General features: G+C 41.9%; 1 protein-coding gene across 2 annotated transcripts in view; it reads left to right on the top strand.

Moving 5' to 3' along the window:
• xirp2a (xin actin binding repeat containing 2a) overlaps window positions 1–19,935 on the top strand; it is a 65,571-nt gene that overhangs the window by 31,681 nt on the left and 13,955 nt on the right. Inside the window, exons 1-3 of one of the 2 annotated variants that reach the window (XM_058051733.2) lie at window positions 3,709–3,861; window positions 9,700–9,845; window positions 14,791–14,928. In XM_058051733.2, coding sequence (XP_057907716.2) covers window positions 9,792–9,845; window positions 14,791–14,928 — 192 coding nt within the window. In that variant the 5' untranslated portion in view covers window positions 3,709–3,861; window positions 9,700–9,791. Of the gene's footprint in view, window positions 1–3,708; window positions 3,862–9,699; window positions 9,846–14,790; window positions 14,929–19,935 lie in introns of those variants that run through there. The other variant, XM_058051731.2, reaches the window with a different exon arrangement.

The following is a 19,935-nucleotide window of genomic DNA, read 5'->3' as shown; positions in this document are numbered from 1 at the left end:
GAGAGTTATTTATGCCTTACACACCTTTTTGTGTGTTATAATATCTGCTATATTGGGTATTATGAATGTACAGGTGACTATAGGGGTGTTATTTTATGTCTAGAGAGCTCTAATAATAGTGACAAGATTGTAAACAATTTTTTATGCTGTAATTTCAACCATTTGAAACATTAATGTTTCTACTCTAATGTTAAAAACTCTACAAAATAAGTTGTTCACCATTGATTGCCCATCAAAACTTGTGTGTTGAAGTTCTACCCGCTACTTTCCTTAATAATCACTGACAGTATGTAACGTCTGCTGTTGAGGCTGTAACCCATCCAAGCTAAAAGCTAAAACACGAGCTAAAACCCAACTCTGAACCCCCGACGTCACATCCTGCCCCCCCCCCCCACATGACTCTTCTATCACGGGAGCATATTTACAGCAACACACAGGAGCAAGAGTGTTATTTATGCCTTACACACCTTTTTGTGTGTTATACTATCTGCTATATTGGGTATTATGAATGTACAGGTGACTATAGGGGTGTTATTTTTTGTCTAGAGGGCTCTAATAATAGTTCCAAGATTGTAAACAATTTTTTATGCTGTAATTTCGACCATCTGAAACATTAATGTATCTACTCTAATGTTAAAAACTCGAACAAATAAGTTGTTCACCATTGATTGCCCATCAAAACTTGTGTGTTGATGTTCTACCCGCTACATTCATTCGTGACCACTGACAGTATGTAACGTCTGCTGTTGAGGCTGTAACCCATCCAAGCTAAAAGCTAAAACACAAGCTAAAACCCAACTCTGACCTCCCGACATCACATCCTGGCCACCCCCTGCCCCCCCCCACGACTCCTCTATCACGTACATGTACAGGTGACTATAGGGGTGTTATTTTATGTCTAGAGAGCTCTAATAATAGTTACAAGATTGTAAAAAAAATTTTATGCTGTAATTTCGACCATCTGAAACATTAATGTATCTACTCTAATGTTAAAAACTCAAACAAATAAGTTGTTCACCATTGATTGCCCATGAAAACTTGTGTGTTGAAGTTCTACCCGCTACTTTCCTTAGTAACCACTGACAGTATGTAACGTCTGCTGTTGAGGCTGTAACCCATCCAAGCTAAAAGCTAAACCCCAAGCTAAAACCCAACTCTGAACCCCCGACGTCACATCCTGCCCCCCCCCCATGACTCTTCTATCACGGGAGCATATTTACAGCAACACACGGGAGCAAGAGTGTTATTTATGCCTTACAGACCTTTTTGTGTGTTATAATATCTGCTATATTGGGTATTATGAATGTACAGGTGACTATAGGGGTGTTATTTTATGTCTAGAGGGCTCTAATATTAGTTCCAAGATTGTAAACAATTTTTTATGCTGTAATTTCGACCATCTGAAACATTAATGTATCTACTCTAATGTTAAAAACTCGAACAAATAAGTTGTTCACCATTGATTGCCCATCAAAACTTGTGTGTTGATGTTCTACCCGCTACATTCATTCGTGACCACTGACAGTATGTAACGTCTGCTGTTGAGGCTGTAACCCATCCAAGCTAAAAGCTAAAACACAAGCTAAAACCCAACTCTGACCTCCCGACATCACATCCTGGCCACCCCCTGCCCCCCCCCACGACTCCTCTATCATGTACATGTACAGGTGACTATAGGGGTGTTATTTTATGTCTAGAGAGCTCTAATAATAGTTACAAGATTGTAAAAAAAATTTTATGCTGTAATTTCGACCATCTGAAACATTAATGTATCTACTCTAATGTTAAAAACTCTAACAAATAAGTTGTTCACCATTGATTGCCCATGAAAACTTGTGTGTTGATGTTCTACCCGCTACTTTCCTTAGTAACCACTGACAGTATGTAACGTCTGCTGTTGAGGCTGTAACCCATCCAAGCTAAAAGCTAAACCCCAAGCTAAAACCCAACTCTGAACCCCCGACGTCACATCCTGCCCCCCCCCCCATGACTCTTCTATCACGGGAGCATATTTACAGCAACACACGGGAGCAAGAGTGTTATTTATGCCTTACAGACCTTTTTGTGTGTTATAATATCTGCTATATTGGGTATTATGAATGTACAGGTGACTATAGGGGTGTTATTTTATGTCTAGCGGGCTCTAATATTAGTTCCAAGATTGTAAACAATTTTTTATGCTGTCATTTCGACCATCTGAAACATTAATGTATCTACTGTAATGTTAAAAACTCGAACAAATAAGTTGTTCACCATTGATTGCCCATCAAAACTTGTGTGTTGATGTTCTACCCGCTACATTCATTCGTGACCACTGACAGTATGTAACGTCTGCTGTTGAGGCTGTAACCCATCCAAGCTAAAAGCTAAAACACAAGCTAAAACCCAACTCTGAACTCCCGACATCACATCCTGTCCACCCCCTGCCCCCCCCCACGACTCCTCTATCACGTACATGTACAGGTGACTATAGGGGTGTTATTTTATGTCTAGAGAGCTCTAATAATAGTTACAAGATTGTAAAAAAATTTTTATGCTGTAATTTTGACCATCTGAAACATTAATGTATCTACTCTAATGTTAAAAACTCTAACAAATAAGTTGTTCACCATTGATTGCCCATGAAAACTTGTGTGTTGATGTTCTACCCGCTACTTTCCTTAATAACCACTGACAGTATGTAACGTCTGCTGTTGAGGCTGTAACCCATCCAAACTAAAAGCTAAAACCCAACTCTGAACCCCCGACGTCACATCCTGACCCCCCCCACACACATGACTCCTCTATCACGGGAGCATATTTACAGCAACACACGAGAGCATGAGTGTTATTTATGCCTTACACACCTTTTTGTGTGTTATAATATCTGCTATATTGGGTATTATGAATGTACAGGTGATTATAGGGGTGTTATTTTATGTCTAGAGAGCTCTAATAATAGTGACAAGATTGTAAACATTTTTTATGCTGTAATTTCAATCTGAAACATTAATGTTTCTACTCTAATGTTAAAAACTCGAACAAATAAGTTGTTCACCATTGATTGCCCATCAAACCTTGTGTGTTGATGTTCTAACCGCTACTTTTCTTAGTAACCACTGACAGTATGTAACGTCTGCTGTTGAGGCTGTAACCCATCCAAGCTAAAAGCTAAAACTCAACTCTGAACCCCCGACGTCACATCCTGCCCCCCCCCCCCCCCACACACACGACTCCTCTATCACGGGAGCATATTTACAGCAACACACAGGAGCAAGAGAGTTATTTATGCCTTACACACCTTATAATATCTTCTATATTGGGTATTATGAATGTACAGGTGACTATAGGGGTGTTATTTTATGTCTAGAGGGCTCTAATAATAGTTACAAGATTGTAAACAATGTTTTAATGCTGTAATTTCAACCATCTGAATCATTAATGTTTCTACTCTAATGATAAAAAACATTGATTGCTCATCAAAACTTGTGTGTTGATATTCTACCCGCTACTTTCCTTAGTAACAACTGACAGTATGTAACGTCTGCATCCATAACACGTCTGTGACATAAGGTAACCGGCATGCTGGGTACCTCGATACTCGATACTAAAAAAAGGCCAAAGGCGCATGCACCAATCCTATCCTGTAAGTCCATCCTATTTTTTACGAAGGGGGCTTCTAAAATAAAATCAGCTGTCACTGGATGCCGGGGCCTCACTGCTGAGGAACACGCTGCTGGAGCTGGCCTCCACGCTTCGCCGTCGCTCTCCACCAAGGACTTGAACTTCTTTTTCTCCTGAAGTTTTTCTTTTTGGGAGTTGCAAGGTCCTATTCAGTGGAATTCTACTGACATCAGTTGTTAGGTGTGACCTTGGCAGAAGGTAAGCGGTGTCTGTGAATTCTAGACATTACGGCAAGGCAAGCCTCATTTGACATGAGAATGCAGTGGCTGCTTTTTCAAGCTGGTTGCAGTCAAAGACATATTGGAATATAATAAGAGTTCAGAATAAGTGACTTTAATGGGTGGTGTATTAAAAGGAGATTATGTGGTTGGTGTAAAATCAGTAATTGAATTAAGTTGCTCTGCTTTAAGCGGCAAAAAAAAAAGACCATGAAACCCCAAGCATTCACACGTTGACACAAATGCTCCCGGGAGGTAACACTTCCTGTTTTCTCCCGGCTAACGCAACTGGCGATGAGCTCACTGGGGTTTTCCGAGAGGGTAGCGAATGTGAAACAAAGTGCTTATCCGAGCACAAGGAAGCACTCCAGGGCAATCGGGGCTGTGTGTAAAGAAGTGATTCCGATAGATTTGACAACTCAATTATCGCACGAGTTTTGCTTTCATCTGTAAGAAGAAAACCAGGTTGCATGGCTGACAGTTCAATTAGTCTAGCTCATTTGGGGAGCCTCTGTCAAACTGTACCAACCCAAGACTCCGGTCCATTAGAGAAAATGGGGTCGCCTTAGGCTTGCGGTTGTGCAGAGGGGGCCAACAAGGGGGTGTGACACCTCTGTGATTAGTCAGCGGCCTGTACTCACCTCCCTTTGCACCCTTAATCACTGAAATAACTCGTTTTTTTTTTCTCCTCTGTCTCGCCTCAGCAGGACTGCGGATGAGTGAGGAAGGTCATTGGCCTTCAGTTCAGCTCAATATAGCCACTGAGCCCCCCCTCCCAACCCGACACCCATGCCATCATTTGTAGCTGAAATCACACAAAGATAATATAGTGGGTCTTTTAAGGTTAAACACAAGGTTGCGATTATGTCAAATTTCTTGACAATTTGGTCATATTTATTGCTCAACCTTGCTGAAATGTTACGAGTACTGGCCGCCTCTCACGCCCCCCCCCCCTGAAAACTTACCGTACCCTTCACCGGGTGGGGTGTCACAATTTGACAAGCAATGTTGTAAGTAACCTTTTCACAATCTAATCTCTAACATATTAAATTCAGCTCACTTCCTAGGGAATACGACAATGTTGACTTTGCTATATTGTACTGAGCAGCCAGGACAGAGACATGTCATAAAAGGTGCTGAGAATCATGTAATATCTTTTTTTTTATTGTAAAAACTTTTGAAGAATCAAAATGTCATGTAAGCGCGCAGACCTCACAGCTAGGATACCAGGGTTCAATTCCACCCTCGACCATCTCTGTGTGGAGTTTGCATGTTCTCCCTGTGCATGCGTGGGTTTTCTCCGGGTACTCCGGTTTCCTCCCACATTCCAAAAACATGCTAGGTTAATTGGCGACTCCAAATTGTCCATAGGTATGAATGTGAGTGTGAATGGTTGTTTGTCTATCTGTGCCCTGTGATTGGCTGGCGACCAGTCCAGGGTGTACCCCGCCTCACGCCTGAAGACAGCTGGGATAGGCTCCAGCACCCCCCACGACTCTTGTGAGGAAAAGCGGTAGAAAATGAATGAATGAAAATTTTTATGGGCGTCTCAATTACTTGTGTTTATTTGGGATTTAGAATTTTTTGGAGTTTTGGATTCTTTGAACCCTGTGCCTTATACATGTGATAATATGGCTAAAAAAATGTTTTCCTTGATTCTTAGACCGCAGGGCGGCACGGCGGTCGAGTGGTTAGCACGCAGACCTCACAGTTAGGAGACCAGGGTTCAATTCTACCCTCGGCCATCTCTGTGTGGAGTTGGGGTGATTTAATAATAGTGATAACAACATAACATCCTGGGTAGACTTAAATATAGCACATATGGATGACAGCAGTTTCCATTGTGATCCGAGCTTGGAGCATCCTCAGCAATCATTAGTTCATGCCAGTAATAATTAGCCAGCGTGAAAACGTCTTTTGGGAACATGAATGGACATTTGACCTCCTTTTATGTCACTTTCACACAGCGTAGGCCTCCTGCCCTCTATAAATCTTCCCCCGTTACGTGGCGCTGTATAAAAAGGCCTGGTTTATTTTCTCACCCTACGCCTGGTTAGCTCACCTCTGAAGTATGGTGCTTTTGCAGACAACATACCTTTTGTCAGAGGTTGTTGTCACTGCCGTCATGCATCAAAAAGCGGCTCTCCGGCCCCCGTGACAACACCAGACCACGACGTGAACATTCATCTCCGGTGATAAAGGAGGGCATTATCCTTGTGCTCCTGTCGTCGAGCCGGTGTGAGGTTTCAGCGTGGCCTCAGGTGTAGGATATCTGACCTATATTTATAGGGCGGATCCGGTAAAAACCTGTTTATTTTCAGATCCTACTGGCGGCCTATTACTCACCACACACTAACATGCCGCACGTAGCAGAAAGTTTAAACCGGTGTCATGAGGACAGCGTGTTTTTATCACCTCAAGCAAAGACATTAATACCAATGGAAGTCATACACTAGATCTGGGGTGTTCAAACTTTTTCCCAGCGAGGGCTGTATACGGATTACTCATATTTTTCCTTTTTTGTTTGTTTGTGTTTTTAGAATGTGCAGAGATCCAAATAAAACAACATTTGCAGGCCGCAGATTTAGGTAATGATACAGTATGTGGATGTATTGGGACTAGGATAGTAGTATTTATCACTATATATATGGGTGCGCCCCCCAGCTACCACTAATCATTCATTCATTCATTTTCTACCGCTTATCCTCACGAGGGTCGCGGGGGTGCTGGAGCCTATCCCAGCTGTCTTCGGGCGAGAGGCTGGGTACACCCTGGGGCACACCCTGGACTGGTGGCCAGCCAATCACATATAACATATAGACAAACAACCATTCACACTCACATTCATACCTAAGGAGTCGCCAATTAACCTAGCATGTTTTTGCAATGTGGGAGGAAACTGAAGAAAACCCACGCATGCACGGGGAGAACATGCAAACTCCACACAGAGATGGCCGAGGGTGGAATTGAACCCTGGTCTCCGAGCTGTGAGGTCTGCGCGCTAACCACTCGACCTGAATTGACCTCCAAGATCTAAACCATTTTCTATACAACCAAAAGGCCAATTTCTGTCAAATACTTTCATAAATAGATGCTGATGAAACAGCATGATTATTGCAAATGTGTGCCTTAGGCTGGATACAATAAAAGGACACTCCAAACTGTGCAGGTTTACTGTATTGGTGATAGCGGGGTGTGTGTGACCAGCATTTGCCTCATGCAGTGTAACACATTTCCTTTGCATAGAGTTTGTCTTGTACATTCAATATGCCAATAAATATATATTGGCATATTGGAAATTAAACATATGAATGAATTAAAAATGAGAAAAAAGTAAAGCAAAGTGTTTACCTTATAGGACATCTCTGTGTGGAGTATTCACATTCCCCCCATGCTTGTGTGTGTTTTAGGGTCCGCTCGTATTCCCCAAAACATAAAGCCATTATAAACTTCATTTTTCGCCTCCTCTGATGCTGTCTTGATCCTGCTAAGGCTGGTGTTTACCAGAAAGTGAGCACCCACAGCTCTCATTATTTAGCTTCCTGTGAAGCAGTCGTGAACAATGGCGACTGGAGCAATATCCAGGTGGTTGTTGGAGCTGGAACTAATTGAAGTGGAGCATCAGTAACTTTTATTGTATGTGTTGTTCCTAAAATCTGTTTAAAATGGCTCTCGCAGGTGGGGGAAACAGGACAGGGTTACATGTCGGAAATGATATACTACTGTAATAAGAAGCCGACCAATCACAGCATGTCTGCGTTGGTGTTGACGTCGGGTTCTTTTTTTTTGGAAGCACACATCAAGATTTTACTGGAGGTTTTGGAGGGGGTGGAGAAAGCTGGCATGGCTTTCACCTTCACCATGATGTTGTCACATAATAAAGCCTGATTGGTTGTGAATTTGTATATATTATATTTATTTTGAGGCGGCACGGCGGTCGAGTGGTTAGCGCGCAGACCTCACAGCTAGGAGACTAGGGTTCAATTCCACCCTCGGCCATCTATGTGTGGAGTTTGCATGCGTGGGTTTTCTCCGGGTACTCCGGTTTCCTCCCACATTCCAAAAACATGCTAGGTTAATTGGCGACTCCAAATTGTCCATAGGTATGAATGTGAGTGTGAATGGTTGTTTGTCTATATGTGCCCTGTGATTGGCTGGCGATCAGTCCAGGGTGTACCCCGCCTCTCGCCCAAAGACAGCTGGGATAGGCTCCAGCACCCCCGCGACCCTCGTGAGGAAAAAGCGGTAGAAAATTAATGAATATTTATTTTGACAGAGCAGTCGCTCCTGACTCTTAAGTTGCAAGACCAAAAAATTGAAATTGAACTTCATTTTCTACCGCTTATCCTCACAAGGGTTGCGGGGGGTGCTGGAGTCTATCCCAGCTGTCTTCGGCGAGAGGCGGGGTACACCCTGGACTGGTCGCCAGCCAATCACAGGGCACATATAGACAAACAACCATTCACACTCACATTCATACCTATGGACAATTTGGAGTCGCCAATTAACCTAGCATGTTTTTGGAATGTGGGAGGAAACCGGAGTACCCGGAGAAAACCCACGCATGCACGGGGAGAACATGCAAACTCCTCACAGAGATGGCCAAGGGTGGAATTTAACTTCTGTCTCCTAGTTGTGAGGCCTGCGTGCTAACCACTTTCCACCATGCAGCAAAATGGGAACTTATGCTTGGAAAATGTTATTTGTTTTTCTTTAAAAGAGCATTATGGATAATAATAACGAACAGGAAATGATCAGCTCATAATTATGGAGAGTACAAGACGTTGTTCATCGGAATGATCAGGGACAGGATGCATTTTGATAAGATACATTCATTTGAAGAGCTCCCGGCCCTTTGACGTGTATTCTTAGCAGTGGAGGGACTGATTAGGCTCCGTTCACAAGTTCAACTACAAAGAAAGTGATTGCAAGAAGATATTTATTTAATACATACAAAAATTAATTGTATCCTCCAGTTAAGCGAGGCTTTCTAATTAAAGACAAATATAAAATCAGCAATCTTGCTTGTTTTATATTGAAATCCAACCCCGCGTGCTGTTGTGATTGGGAGGGTTTATGTCACATACTGACATCACACCTGTGTTGTTTTATAGTAATATAGTCATATTATTACTTCTACACCAAAAAAAAAATGTAAGCTTTCAGAAAAGTTGCCCCGCCAAGCATAAACATAAGCAAAATACCAAGCATCGCACAGCACCGTCGGGACCTTAATTACACCACAGTGTGCTTTAAAGAAGCAGGTGCTGCTATTCTCCTCAAGAACTTCTAACGACTTTCACTATTTGATGCATACACTGTACCGTTCCCCGTGCAGCAAATATGTAAGCATTTAATGGCAAAAGAGAACAAGGAGTAGGATTTCAAAGTGTGCAAAGGTTGCAGCCTGTGCACATAATGAGAGAAAATCATTTCCATGTAGGTTTTTCCTTCATCCCACCACATTGTTGCCCGCAGAGACAAAACATTCCAAGAGCTAAAAGGTCCAGTGTGGGTGTGTGCCGAGGCTTTCTCTGTTGCTTAATGATGCTTTGTAACACATAAAAGTCAAATGTAGAGTCAATGGTCTCCTCTAATTGGCAGTCCATAGGGATTTGTTTGCACAAAAATGAAGAATCATAATTTAATGCTTGCTTGTGGATGGTGAATGATGATGTTTCTCTTTGGTACAGTTTCTTGCTTATAAATATTCAGCATCATTAGGAAAACGATCTAGTTTACAACAGAGCCAACGGTATGTCTTAATGATGACACTTATACGCACATCTCGTCTTTATGTGTGTTTCTATAACCGCAGGCACAGAAAAAGAGCTCATCCAGGAGAGCCCGACCCCTGATGCTGATGACCGTGAGGCCAGCGAGTCTGTGTCTCTGAAAGAGCGGCTGGCCATGTATCAGGCTGCGGTGTCTCACAAAGAAAGCGGCACTTCCTGCTCTGCAGCGGTAAGGAATAGTTAGACTTCCTGGGATACTCATCATCTGCTTTCAGTGTAGATTTATAGTAGCGGCTTCAGTGTAGGTATTGTATTTATAGGTTATCACATGGCTTGTCTGGTATTAGGCCCGGTATCATGCCCCCAAGTGTCAGTATCAGCCCGAGATACTGACTATTTAATCATGAGCTTATTATCATGTACTATTTAATCAAAAGACCATTTTGTTTCCAGAAAATTTTTATTACATGTATTATATCTAAACAGTGTAAAAATATTTCAACAATAATATTTTATCAACAGTCTTATCTTATCAATGTCTGACAATTAAAGTTCCATTAATCAAGTTTGGGTTTTTTGGTGACTGGAGAAGCACTAGGCACTAAGCACTCGTGTGCTGTTCTCTGATTGGTTGTTTCACGGGCGCGATACCAGAGCAGCGCGCTCTGAGTGGACAGCTACGGGGGCTGATACTGGACATGGTTAAACTCTATATTTTATCAGTATCACTGCCCTGGGCTTTGACACAGTATCATTTCGGCCTTTTCCCGTATCATTCATGGGCGGTTTCTAGGGTACAGGGCCAATTAATACTGTAGTATGTGATAAATTGCCATCTCATGGCCTCTGTAGTAATAAGTCATAAACGCATCATCGGAATGTCACAAAAAGCCAAATTTTTGGTTTAATAATGGGGTTTCATGATTATGCAACTCCGCAAGGACAAACAAAATCAGCATGTTACAGCTCTGAGACCATTTAAATATGTCCCCTAGGGATTGTGACTGAGATAGGAACTTTCCGCTTTGTATGTGCCAAAGTCATTTATTTTTACTCCATAGAATACCAACAATAAAAACAACTTTACCTATACTTATGGAGCAAATGATTCATGATACCACTTGCCATATTGTTACCTGTTAGATTGTAAGTGCGGCATGCAACTGGTATCTGCTAGGTACGCTTCATATAAGGCTGTCATATGTTTGACTCCCTGGGGACGTAAGTGTGTGGGCATGGTACCAGCCTCCCCGAGCCCACTCACTTGCATTGGAACGTGAGTGTACTGGCTTCCTAAAGCACCTACGGCTATCGTAACCAAGAGAACCAGAGTGCACAGCAGGCATTCATGTTGTTTACGCTATGTGCGCAGCCGCCGTGCGTCCATGGACATCAGGAGAACCAGAATGTATAGCTGGATGAGTACGTCACCACAAAAGAAAAGGTGGCTTTTCTTCTCTATGGAAGGACGACAGGGACTTTTAGACCTTCAACTCATTCATTCATTCATTCATTCACTACTGCTTATCCTCACAAGGGTTGCGGGGGTGCTGGAGCCTATCCCAGCTGTCTTCGAGCAAGAAGTGGGGTACAACCTGGACTGGTCGCCAGCCAATCACAGGGCACATATAGACAAACAACCATTCACACTCACATTCATACCTATGGACAATTTCATTCATTCATTCATTCATTCATTTTCTACCACTTTTCCTCCCGAGGGTCGCGGGGGGTGCTGGAGCCTATCCCAGCTGTCTTTGGGCGAGAAGCGGGGTACACCCTGGACTGGTCGCCAGCCAATCACAGGGCACATATAGACAAACAAACATTCACACTCACATTCATACCTATGGACAATTTGGATTTGCGAATTAACCTAGCATGTTTTTGGAATGTGGGAGGAAACCGGAGTACCCGGAGAAAACCCACGCATGCACGGGAGGACCTCCAACTCTTTTGAGTGCTGTTTGGAGTGCTTTTGTAATGGCACTAAAAACACAGCGAAAGCATCTTCTCCATGGGCCTTGGGGGTTGTATACAGTAACTGCCTGTAACACACAATTGAAAACAATGTCCAAAAAGGTACCATAATCTTTTTCCCCGGGTCATATTATAATAATAATAATAATAATAATAGCACTACGACGGCATAACAGATACAGTAGTTTCAATCGGGATTCACCAAATCATTTCCTTGCACTTCACTTCTATTATAGCACACGTTGCACAACCTCAACCTTCCTGACCTCAGTTAATGCACAGTGTCAGAGCTCATGTGGCAGCACTGACAGCTGAGAGTGGGGGGGTGGCTGCCAGACAAAATCTGCATGGGATTTTAGTGTTTTTACCCCCCCCCCCTCTCACTACCTTAGGCAGCTGTCGTCTGCGTGTCCACACAAATGTGACAAGGTGCCTCAGGAAAGTCAGTCCGTCCCATCCATCACCCGACACAAACACGCAGTGCATGTTGAGCCAATGTACATCCAAACATTGTTTATCATCAGGATGATAAGCTTCTAAGTCCATTTTGTGCCGTATATGATTTCATTTCATGCAAATCTGCATAAACATGTAACTACATGTAAACACTGCTAATATTTGTCATTAAACACTTCAATGTAAGGCTGTATTTTAGCTTTAAAAAATGATGTGTTAAATTATATTACACTACATCATCAGTGGATATATTCACATGATTCAAGGGAAATACTAGTACTGTAAAGGCATATGTATGTCATAATACTGCTTTCACATAATACCAAATATGTGCTGAGATTGCTGTGTGGTCAATTATTGATAACAGAGGCTTGCCGGGGCATGTCAGTGACCTAAACCGTTTCTGCCGTCACTTGAAAATTGCTTTGGACTCCTCAATTGTGTATTAAACATACACATGCATGCACACGCACGTGCACTCATTCAAACAGGAGTATTAGTTTATAATGTTTTTAGCTTATTGAATGTAGGAAGCCGCATATAAACTGACAAAACGATACTAAAACACATCACACATCACAAGCAGTGAAGTCTTCTTCTCACCTCCTCTTCTTTGCAAATGAAAAATCTTGTTTTTTTTTGTCATTTGGAACACCTCCTTCCAAGTCCTCATGCAAAGTACTGAGTACTTTTATGTTTTGTTGTATTGACAAACATGAAAAACCTTACTTTCTGTTGTTGACGGACAAGATAGTGGAATGAATATCTGTTGGATCTGTAAGGATGATAGTCAATCCTCATTTTATGTTGTATCATTAAGATTTTTCACTTTACATTGAAACTATACCCTGCCTTGGTGTTCTTTTACCACCCACACTACATCAGGCCCTTTTAAGCCCTCTTAAGGACCCACTTTGTATCCACTGTTAATGTTTAAAAGAACAGCAATCCTGCTGGTGCATGTCAAAAAAGGTGCACATAATCATGTAATATCTTTTTTTTTTATTGTAAAAACTTTTGAAGAATCAAAATGTCCTGTCAAAAATAAGACATTTTTATGGGTGTCTCAATTAATTGTGTTTATTTGGGATTTTTGATTTTTTTTTAGTTTTGGATTCTTTGAACCCTGTGGCTTATACATGTGATAATATGGCTAAAAAAAGTGTGACTGCAGGGCGGCACGGCGGTCGAGTGGTTAGCACGCTAGGAGACCAGGGTTCAATTCCACCCTCGGCCATCTCTGTGTGGAGTTTGCATGTTCTCCCCGTGCATGCGTGGGTTTTCTCCGGGTACTTCGGTTTCCTCCCACATTCCAAAAACATGCTAGGTTGATTAGCGACTCCAAATTGTCCATAGGTATGAATGTGAGTGTGAATGGTTGTTTGTCTATATGTGCCCTGTGATTGGCTGGCGACCAGTCCAGGGTGTACCCCGCCTCTCGCCCGAAGACAGCTGGGATAGGCTCCAGCACCCCCGCGACCCTCGTGAGGAAAAAGCGGTAGAAAATGAATGAATGAATGAATGTTAGACTGCAGCTTCAGGAAGTAGTGACATGAATGAGTGACGTGGAAACTAATAGCACTTTTGAAGTCTTATTGTTTCCAATTGTTTTGCAGGGATCGGACACATCTTAAGTAAGTGTAGAATTACTAGAGTCAACCATTCATGATCACTCATGGGTTTCAAAAGGCCAGATTATTGCACGATGAAGAGCTTTATGTGTAATGGTAAGCTATACGGCTAATGGCTTTGAGACAAACGTGACATAGTGACAATGAAAAAGAGCAAGAGAGGCTGACAAAGTGTGTGATGAAGGAATTATGAAGCTATTTAAATGTGATGCTGAAGAAGATAATTTCAATAGTTTTGGAATGACTTTTCTGCTAGGCTACTTTTTAAACGGGTCATATTACAGACACTGTTCACCACTGTTGTGTTTACTTAATCAGACGTTAAAAAAATGGTGTAAAATCTTTCTGTTTGTTAAGTATCTCATGTTACGACATGGCAACCAGCAGCTTCTTGACAGGTATATATGTAAAAAAAAAAAATAAAAATTTTAATCTGGAAATGACTGTAACTCGTATATGTATCCACTTACTCCTCTTCTTCTTGGCATGGCTCAAAAAGTAGAGCGAGTTGTCCAGTAGCCAGAGGGCTCCTGGTTTGAATCTGTCCTTGGGCAAAGACACGTCACACACATTGCCTCCAGGGTCGCTCACACATGGATGCTTCACTGACCAAGATAGAACAGAAGGCCTTTTATTGTGACCATACACATGGGCGATGAGATTTGAGATGCTCCCTGGACAAATTTCACCGTACATTGTGCATGTGACAAAATATTGAGGTAGTCCTTCCACTTCAGGTACATATCCAAAAGATGCTATTCAGGGTGGTCAGAGTTCATTGTTGCACTCTCAGCACTTGGAGTGCTTTGAATGCAACATCCAGTTTGTGCTTTTGTGAACGCTCAAAATGCGAAATGAAACACAGCCTTGGACTTCCCTGATGATGGAAGTGAAGTGATGATGTCATGACATTACATCATAGTGTTTGCTCTAAAGTCATTCTTATACTGCTCACATCTATTGCTGTTTTCTACACGTTATTTGGACTGTTGATGTGTCATAGTACACCGTTTATTGCATATGAACCCTGAAACATCATTTATGCACAACTTGTGAGGAAATATTTAGTTGAGTTATTGTTTTCATGTACTGTGTTTTGGCCGCTAGATAATGGACGAATCAGAGGCCTGTTCACTACCTGGTGGTCTGGCCAGTGTGAAGAAACAGTTTGAGAAGCAGGAGTTTGCCTCCTCATCCTCCCAGTCCAGCAGCACCCAAGTCCATTTTCAGCAAAGATCAGTCCAGGTGAGTTTTTGTCATTTCACTTCATAAATCCTTGGATTTTGGGGAACTTCATTGAGTTACCTTCACTTCCAGTAAGATAATATATTCGTATTTATTTTCATTGTACATCCATTACATCTGAACAACTAAATTAGGAAACGTATCTGAGAGGCGGTGAGTATAAAAATATTTAAAAGGCAGACGCAAACCTAAAATATACATGTTAGAATGTAAACAGACCAGTAATAAATACAATATTGTGCATCTTTGAGGTAGCCCCTTTTAAGGTGAATATTAAAGGAAAACTGCACTATTTTTGGAACTATCATTATCCAAAATCTGTCAGAGACATGAACCCATCTTTCTCTTCTCTGTGCGTTCTAAAGATATACAAACAAATAAAAAGAGACAGCTCATTACTGTAAGTAATGACAAACACACTCGGCCGTATTATTATTATTATTATTATACTGTAGCTGTCAATACATGGTCACAGAATGTTTATATAAAACCATTGTTAGAGGTTTTTTTGAGGTGTTATAATAGTGGTATTTGTAGGCGGCATATGTGTGTCCCATTACGGGCAGTTAGCTGTCTCTTTTTATCTCTTTTTATCTTTTTAGAACTCACAGAAAATACAAAGACGTGTCTTCATAAGGATTGTGAAATTGAGTTTCAATTTTTTTTGTTTTTGGTTATAATCGTGGTATTTGTAGGCGGCATATGTGTGTCCCATTACGGGCAGTTAGCTGTCTCTTTTTATCTCTTTTTATATCTTTAGAACTCACAGAAAATAGAAAGACGTGTCTTGATAAGGATTTTGAAATTGAGTTTTAATTTTTTTTTGCTTTTGATGGACCTGTACCTCCTTCAGAGGGCGACGGGTTGAACAGGTGGTTGTTAGGAAAGAAGTGATCCATAATGATCGCCTTCGCTCTGGGGAGGCGGACTTTGGGTGAGACATAGGAGAACACCCTGGACTGGTCAGCAGCCAATCACAGGGCACGAATAGATAAACAAACATTCACACTCACAATTCAAACTTACGGACAATTTAGAATGGGTTTGAGATATGGGAGGAGGCCAGAGTACCACACCAAAAGATCTGAAACCTTAATCTCCAGACTCTGAGGCTGACATGTGCTCTACAAGGCCTGTGATTATCAACTGGTGGGGCGGGTGGGTCGCAGAACTGTTTTCAGTGGGTAACGTTTAGTTCCCAATCAGACAGAGGTGTCGTCTACAGAATAAATTATTATCATTATTATAAATCTCACTTCTTATCCAGGTGCACATGCAAATACGCTAGAAGATATACCATGTCATGAAAACCTTAAAATACATGTTTTTTTCCATATAATTTTGCAATGTGTGGATGAAAACATATTGCTGCTGAACTGATGAAACTTGTTTTTGCGCTGGCACACCATATTTGTTATTTGGCACTACCTCAAATTTATACTGCACTTTAATGTCTTCAAGGGACTGTTTGTAGCTGACTCAAAATGACACCGCTAGCGCTTTTACCTGAGGTGCAGCTTACATGCTCAGAGCAGGAGGATTATTCCTGAAGAAAAAAAAACCAAGATAATAATGCTTGTTAACACCCTCTCGGCAGGCAAGTAACCATTACAAACAGTGTTTTTACATTTACAATTTAAATGAATACGTTAAGATATGCCTTTATTCGTCCCTCGGTGGGGAAATTTGTATTGCACAGCAGCAAGAGTACAGAGTCAGTTAAGCAGTACAAAATACACAAAAATAGAAAAATAAACAATATTAACAACTCAAGTATTAACAAAAATCAACAGTTTTTCCCATGTATTTTATTCAATAAATAAGATATTTTTGTGGTTTCCTTTCAAAAAAGTTCATGTAAGGGTGATGGTCTGTGCTGCAGCCAAACTATGCAGCTTTACCTTTTGCTAATTAGTTTTCCACGTTAATGCACTAATCGCTACAGATAGCGGAAGTAAAGCTAACGGAAGTGCTGTGACATAACAGTGAAAAGGGTTTACAAGAGGACACGGATCTGACAGTGCTATTCTCAATCAGCCAGTCAAAGAGGTCGTCGTCAGCTTGGTTCGTCAAGCCGTCACTATGCATTAAGAAAATGCCAGAGCATCTTACATCTGCCTGTGCCTGATCTCAGCAAAGTAAGGTCAAATCTGGCCCTCCATTCGCTCTCTCCTCCATCTGTTCAGTGAGACGTAAAGCGGAGTGGATGCACTGAGCGTAAAAGACCTCACCGAATGCTAAATTTTACATCGAGGTGTGTGTGTGTGTGTGGCGAACGTCTGGGTCCGTTTCATCCAGTCAGTGCTCACTCGCCTCAACAGAAAGGCACTTTACAGTCAGCTTCCCCTTGCAAGTGTTATATCCAGGATCCGTGCCATGTTTTAGAGATTGTTCAACATTGGGAAAGATATTATCATCCTGACATAAGTGGTTTCAGGGGCAGAGACTAACTCCATCATCATGTTAACAGCAGTGGAGACAAGCTCAAATATTGTACTTCTTTTTCACCCTGTTCCTTTGCATGATCCTCGGTGCAAGAAATAGATCATTTTACATTATCTTTACGATTCAATGCAATTGTCCTTTCTGTGTCCTTTAAATTCAGCAGTGCGGTAATAAAAAAAATATTTCACCAACCATGTCTCCATCCCCAGCTACTTTTAGCTAGTTATCTCTTGATAATGCCGCTTAATTGGACCTGATTGATAAGTACATTTCTGCAGAATAGGATTCCTTTTTTTTAGAAATGAAATATTCATTCATTCATTTTCTACCGCTTTTTCCTCACGAGGGTCGCGGGGGTGCTGGAGCCTATCCCAGCTGTCTTTGGGTGAGAGGCGGGGTACACCCTGGACTGGTGGCCAGCCAATCACAGGGCACATATAGACAAACAACCATTCACACTCACATTCATACCTATGGACATGTGGGAGGAAACCGGAGTACCCGGAGAAAACCCACGCATGCACGGGGAACATGCAAACTCCACACAGAGATGGCCGAGGGTGGAATTGAACCCTGGTCTCCTAGCTGTGAGGTCTGCGCGCTAACCACATGACCGCCGTGCTGCCGAAATGAAATATTTTCATAGTTAAACCCGTTTCCGACCTTCTAAATTTTTTTTACTCTTGTATTATCCAATAATTATCCACAAGAGTGAATAAACCATTTAAGACATACAGTGAAGAAAATAAGTATTTGAACACCCTGCTATTTTGCTATTTCTCCCACTTAGAAATCATGGAGGGGTCTGAAATTTTCATCGTAGGTGCATGTCCACTGTGAGAGAGATAAACTAAAAAGAAAAATCCAGAAATCACAATGCATGATTTTTTAACAATTTATTTGTGTGATACAGCTGCTAATAAGTATTTGAACACCTGAGAAAATGAATGTTAATATTTGGTACAGTAGCCTTTGTTTGCTATTACAGAGGTCAAACGTTTCCTGTAGTTTTTCACCAGGTTTGCACACACTGCAGGAGGGATCTTGGCCCACTCCTCCACACAGATCTTCTCTAGATCAGTCAGGTTTCTGGGCTGTCGCTGAGAAACACGGAGTTTGAGCTCCCTCCAAAGATTTTCGATTGGGTTCAGGTCTGGAGACTGGCTGGGCCATGCTAGAACCTTGATATGCTTCTTACGGAGCCACTCCTTGGTTTTCCTGGCTGTGTGCTTCGGGTCATTGTCGTGTTGGAAGACCCAGCCACGACCCATCTTCAATGCTCTGACAGAGGGAAGGAGGTTGTTCCCCAAAATCTCACAATACACGGCCCCAGTCATCCTCTCTTTAATGCAGTGCACTCGTCCTGTCCCATGTGCAGAAAAACACCCCCAAAGCATGATGCTACCACCCCCATGCTTCACAGTAGGGATGGTGTTCTTCGGATTGTACTCTTCATTCTTCTTCCTCCAAACACGCTTATTGGAATTATGACCAAAAAGTTCTATTTTGGTCTCATCTGACCATAAAACTTTCTCCCATGACTCCTCTGTATCATCCAAATGGTCATATGCAAACTTAAGACGGGCCTTGACATGTGCTGGTTTAAGCAGGGGAACCTTTCGTGCCATGCATGATTTCACATCATGACGTCTTAGTGTATTACCTACAGTAACCTTGGAAACGGTGGTCCCAGCTCTTTTCAGGTCATTGACCAAGTCCTGTCGTGTAGTTCTGGGCTGATTCCTCACCTTTCTTAGAATCATTGAGACCCCACGAGGTGATATCTTGCATGGGGCTCCACTCCGATTGAGATTGACCGTCATGTTTAGCTTCTTCCATTTTCTAATGATAGCTCCAACAGTGGACCTTTTTTCACCAAGCTGCTTGGTAATTGCTCCGTAGCCCTTTCCAGCCTTGTGGAGGTGTACAATTTTGTCTCTGGTGTCTTTGGACAGCTCTTTGGTCTTCGCCATGTTACAAGTTAAAGTCTTACTGATTGTATGGGGTGGACAGGTGTCTTTATGCAGCTAACGACCTCAAACAGGTGCATCTGATTCAGGATGATACATGGAGTGCAGGTGGACTTCTAATGGGCAGACTAACAGGTCTTTCAGGGTCAGAATTCTAGATGATACACAGGTGTTCAAATACTTATTTGCAGCTGTATCACACAAATAAATTGTTAAAAAATCATGCATTGTGATTTCTGGATTTTTCTTTTTAGTTTATCTCTCTCACAGTGGACATGCACCTACGATGAAAATTTCAGACCCCTCCATGATTTCTAAGTGGGAGAAATAGCAAAATAGCAGGGTGTTCAAATACTTATTTTCTTCACTGTAACTAGTGTGTGTGTGTTACAAATGTGTTCGCCAGAGGAGCTGAGTGGCGGGCAGGCAGGAAGTGATGTCGTGGGTCAGAGTTGACTTTCAGCTTGGTGTGGGTTACTGCAGCAAGAGCAGAGCTTTTGTGAGATCATTGAAAACGGCAATAAAAGCCTGTTCCTTTTTTTGTGTCTCACTGAACATTACAAAAACAGTGATTCACATTGTCTTTGAATGC

Source organism: Doryrhamphus excisus, linkage group LG15, assembly GCF_037039965.1.
Source record: "Doryrhamphus excisus strain RoL-2023G ecotype Guam linkage group LG15, RoL_Dexc_Guam_v1.1, whole genome shotgun sequence".
NCBI classification, from domain to species: Eukaryota; Metazoa; Chordata; class Actinopteri; order Syngnathiformes; family Syngnathidae; genus Doryrhamphus; species Doryrhamphus excisus.
Note: the sequence above shows the minus strand (reverse complement) of the source record. Positions and strands in the feature narration are given on the sequence as shown.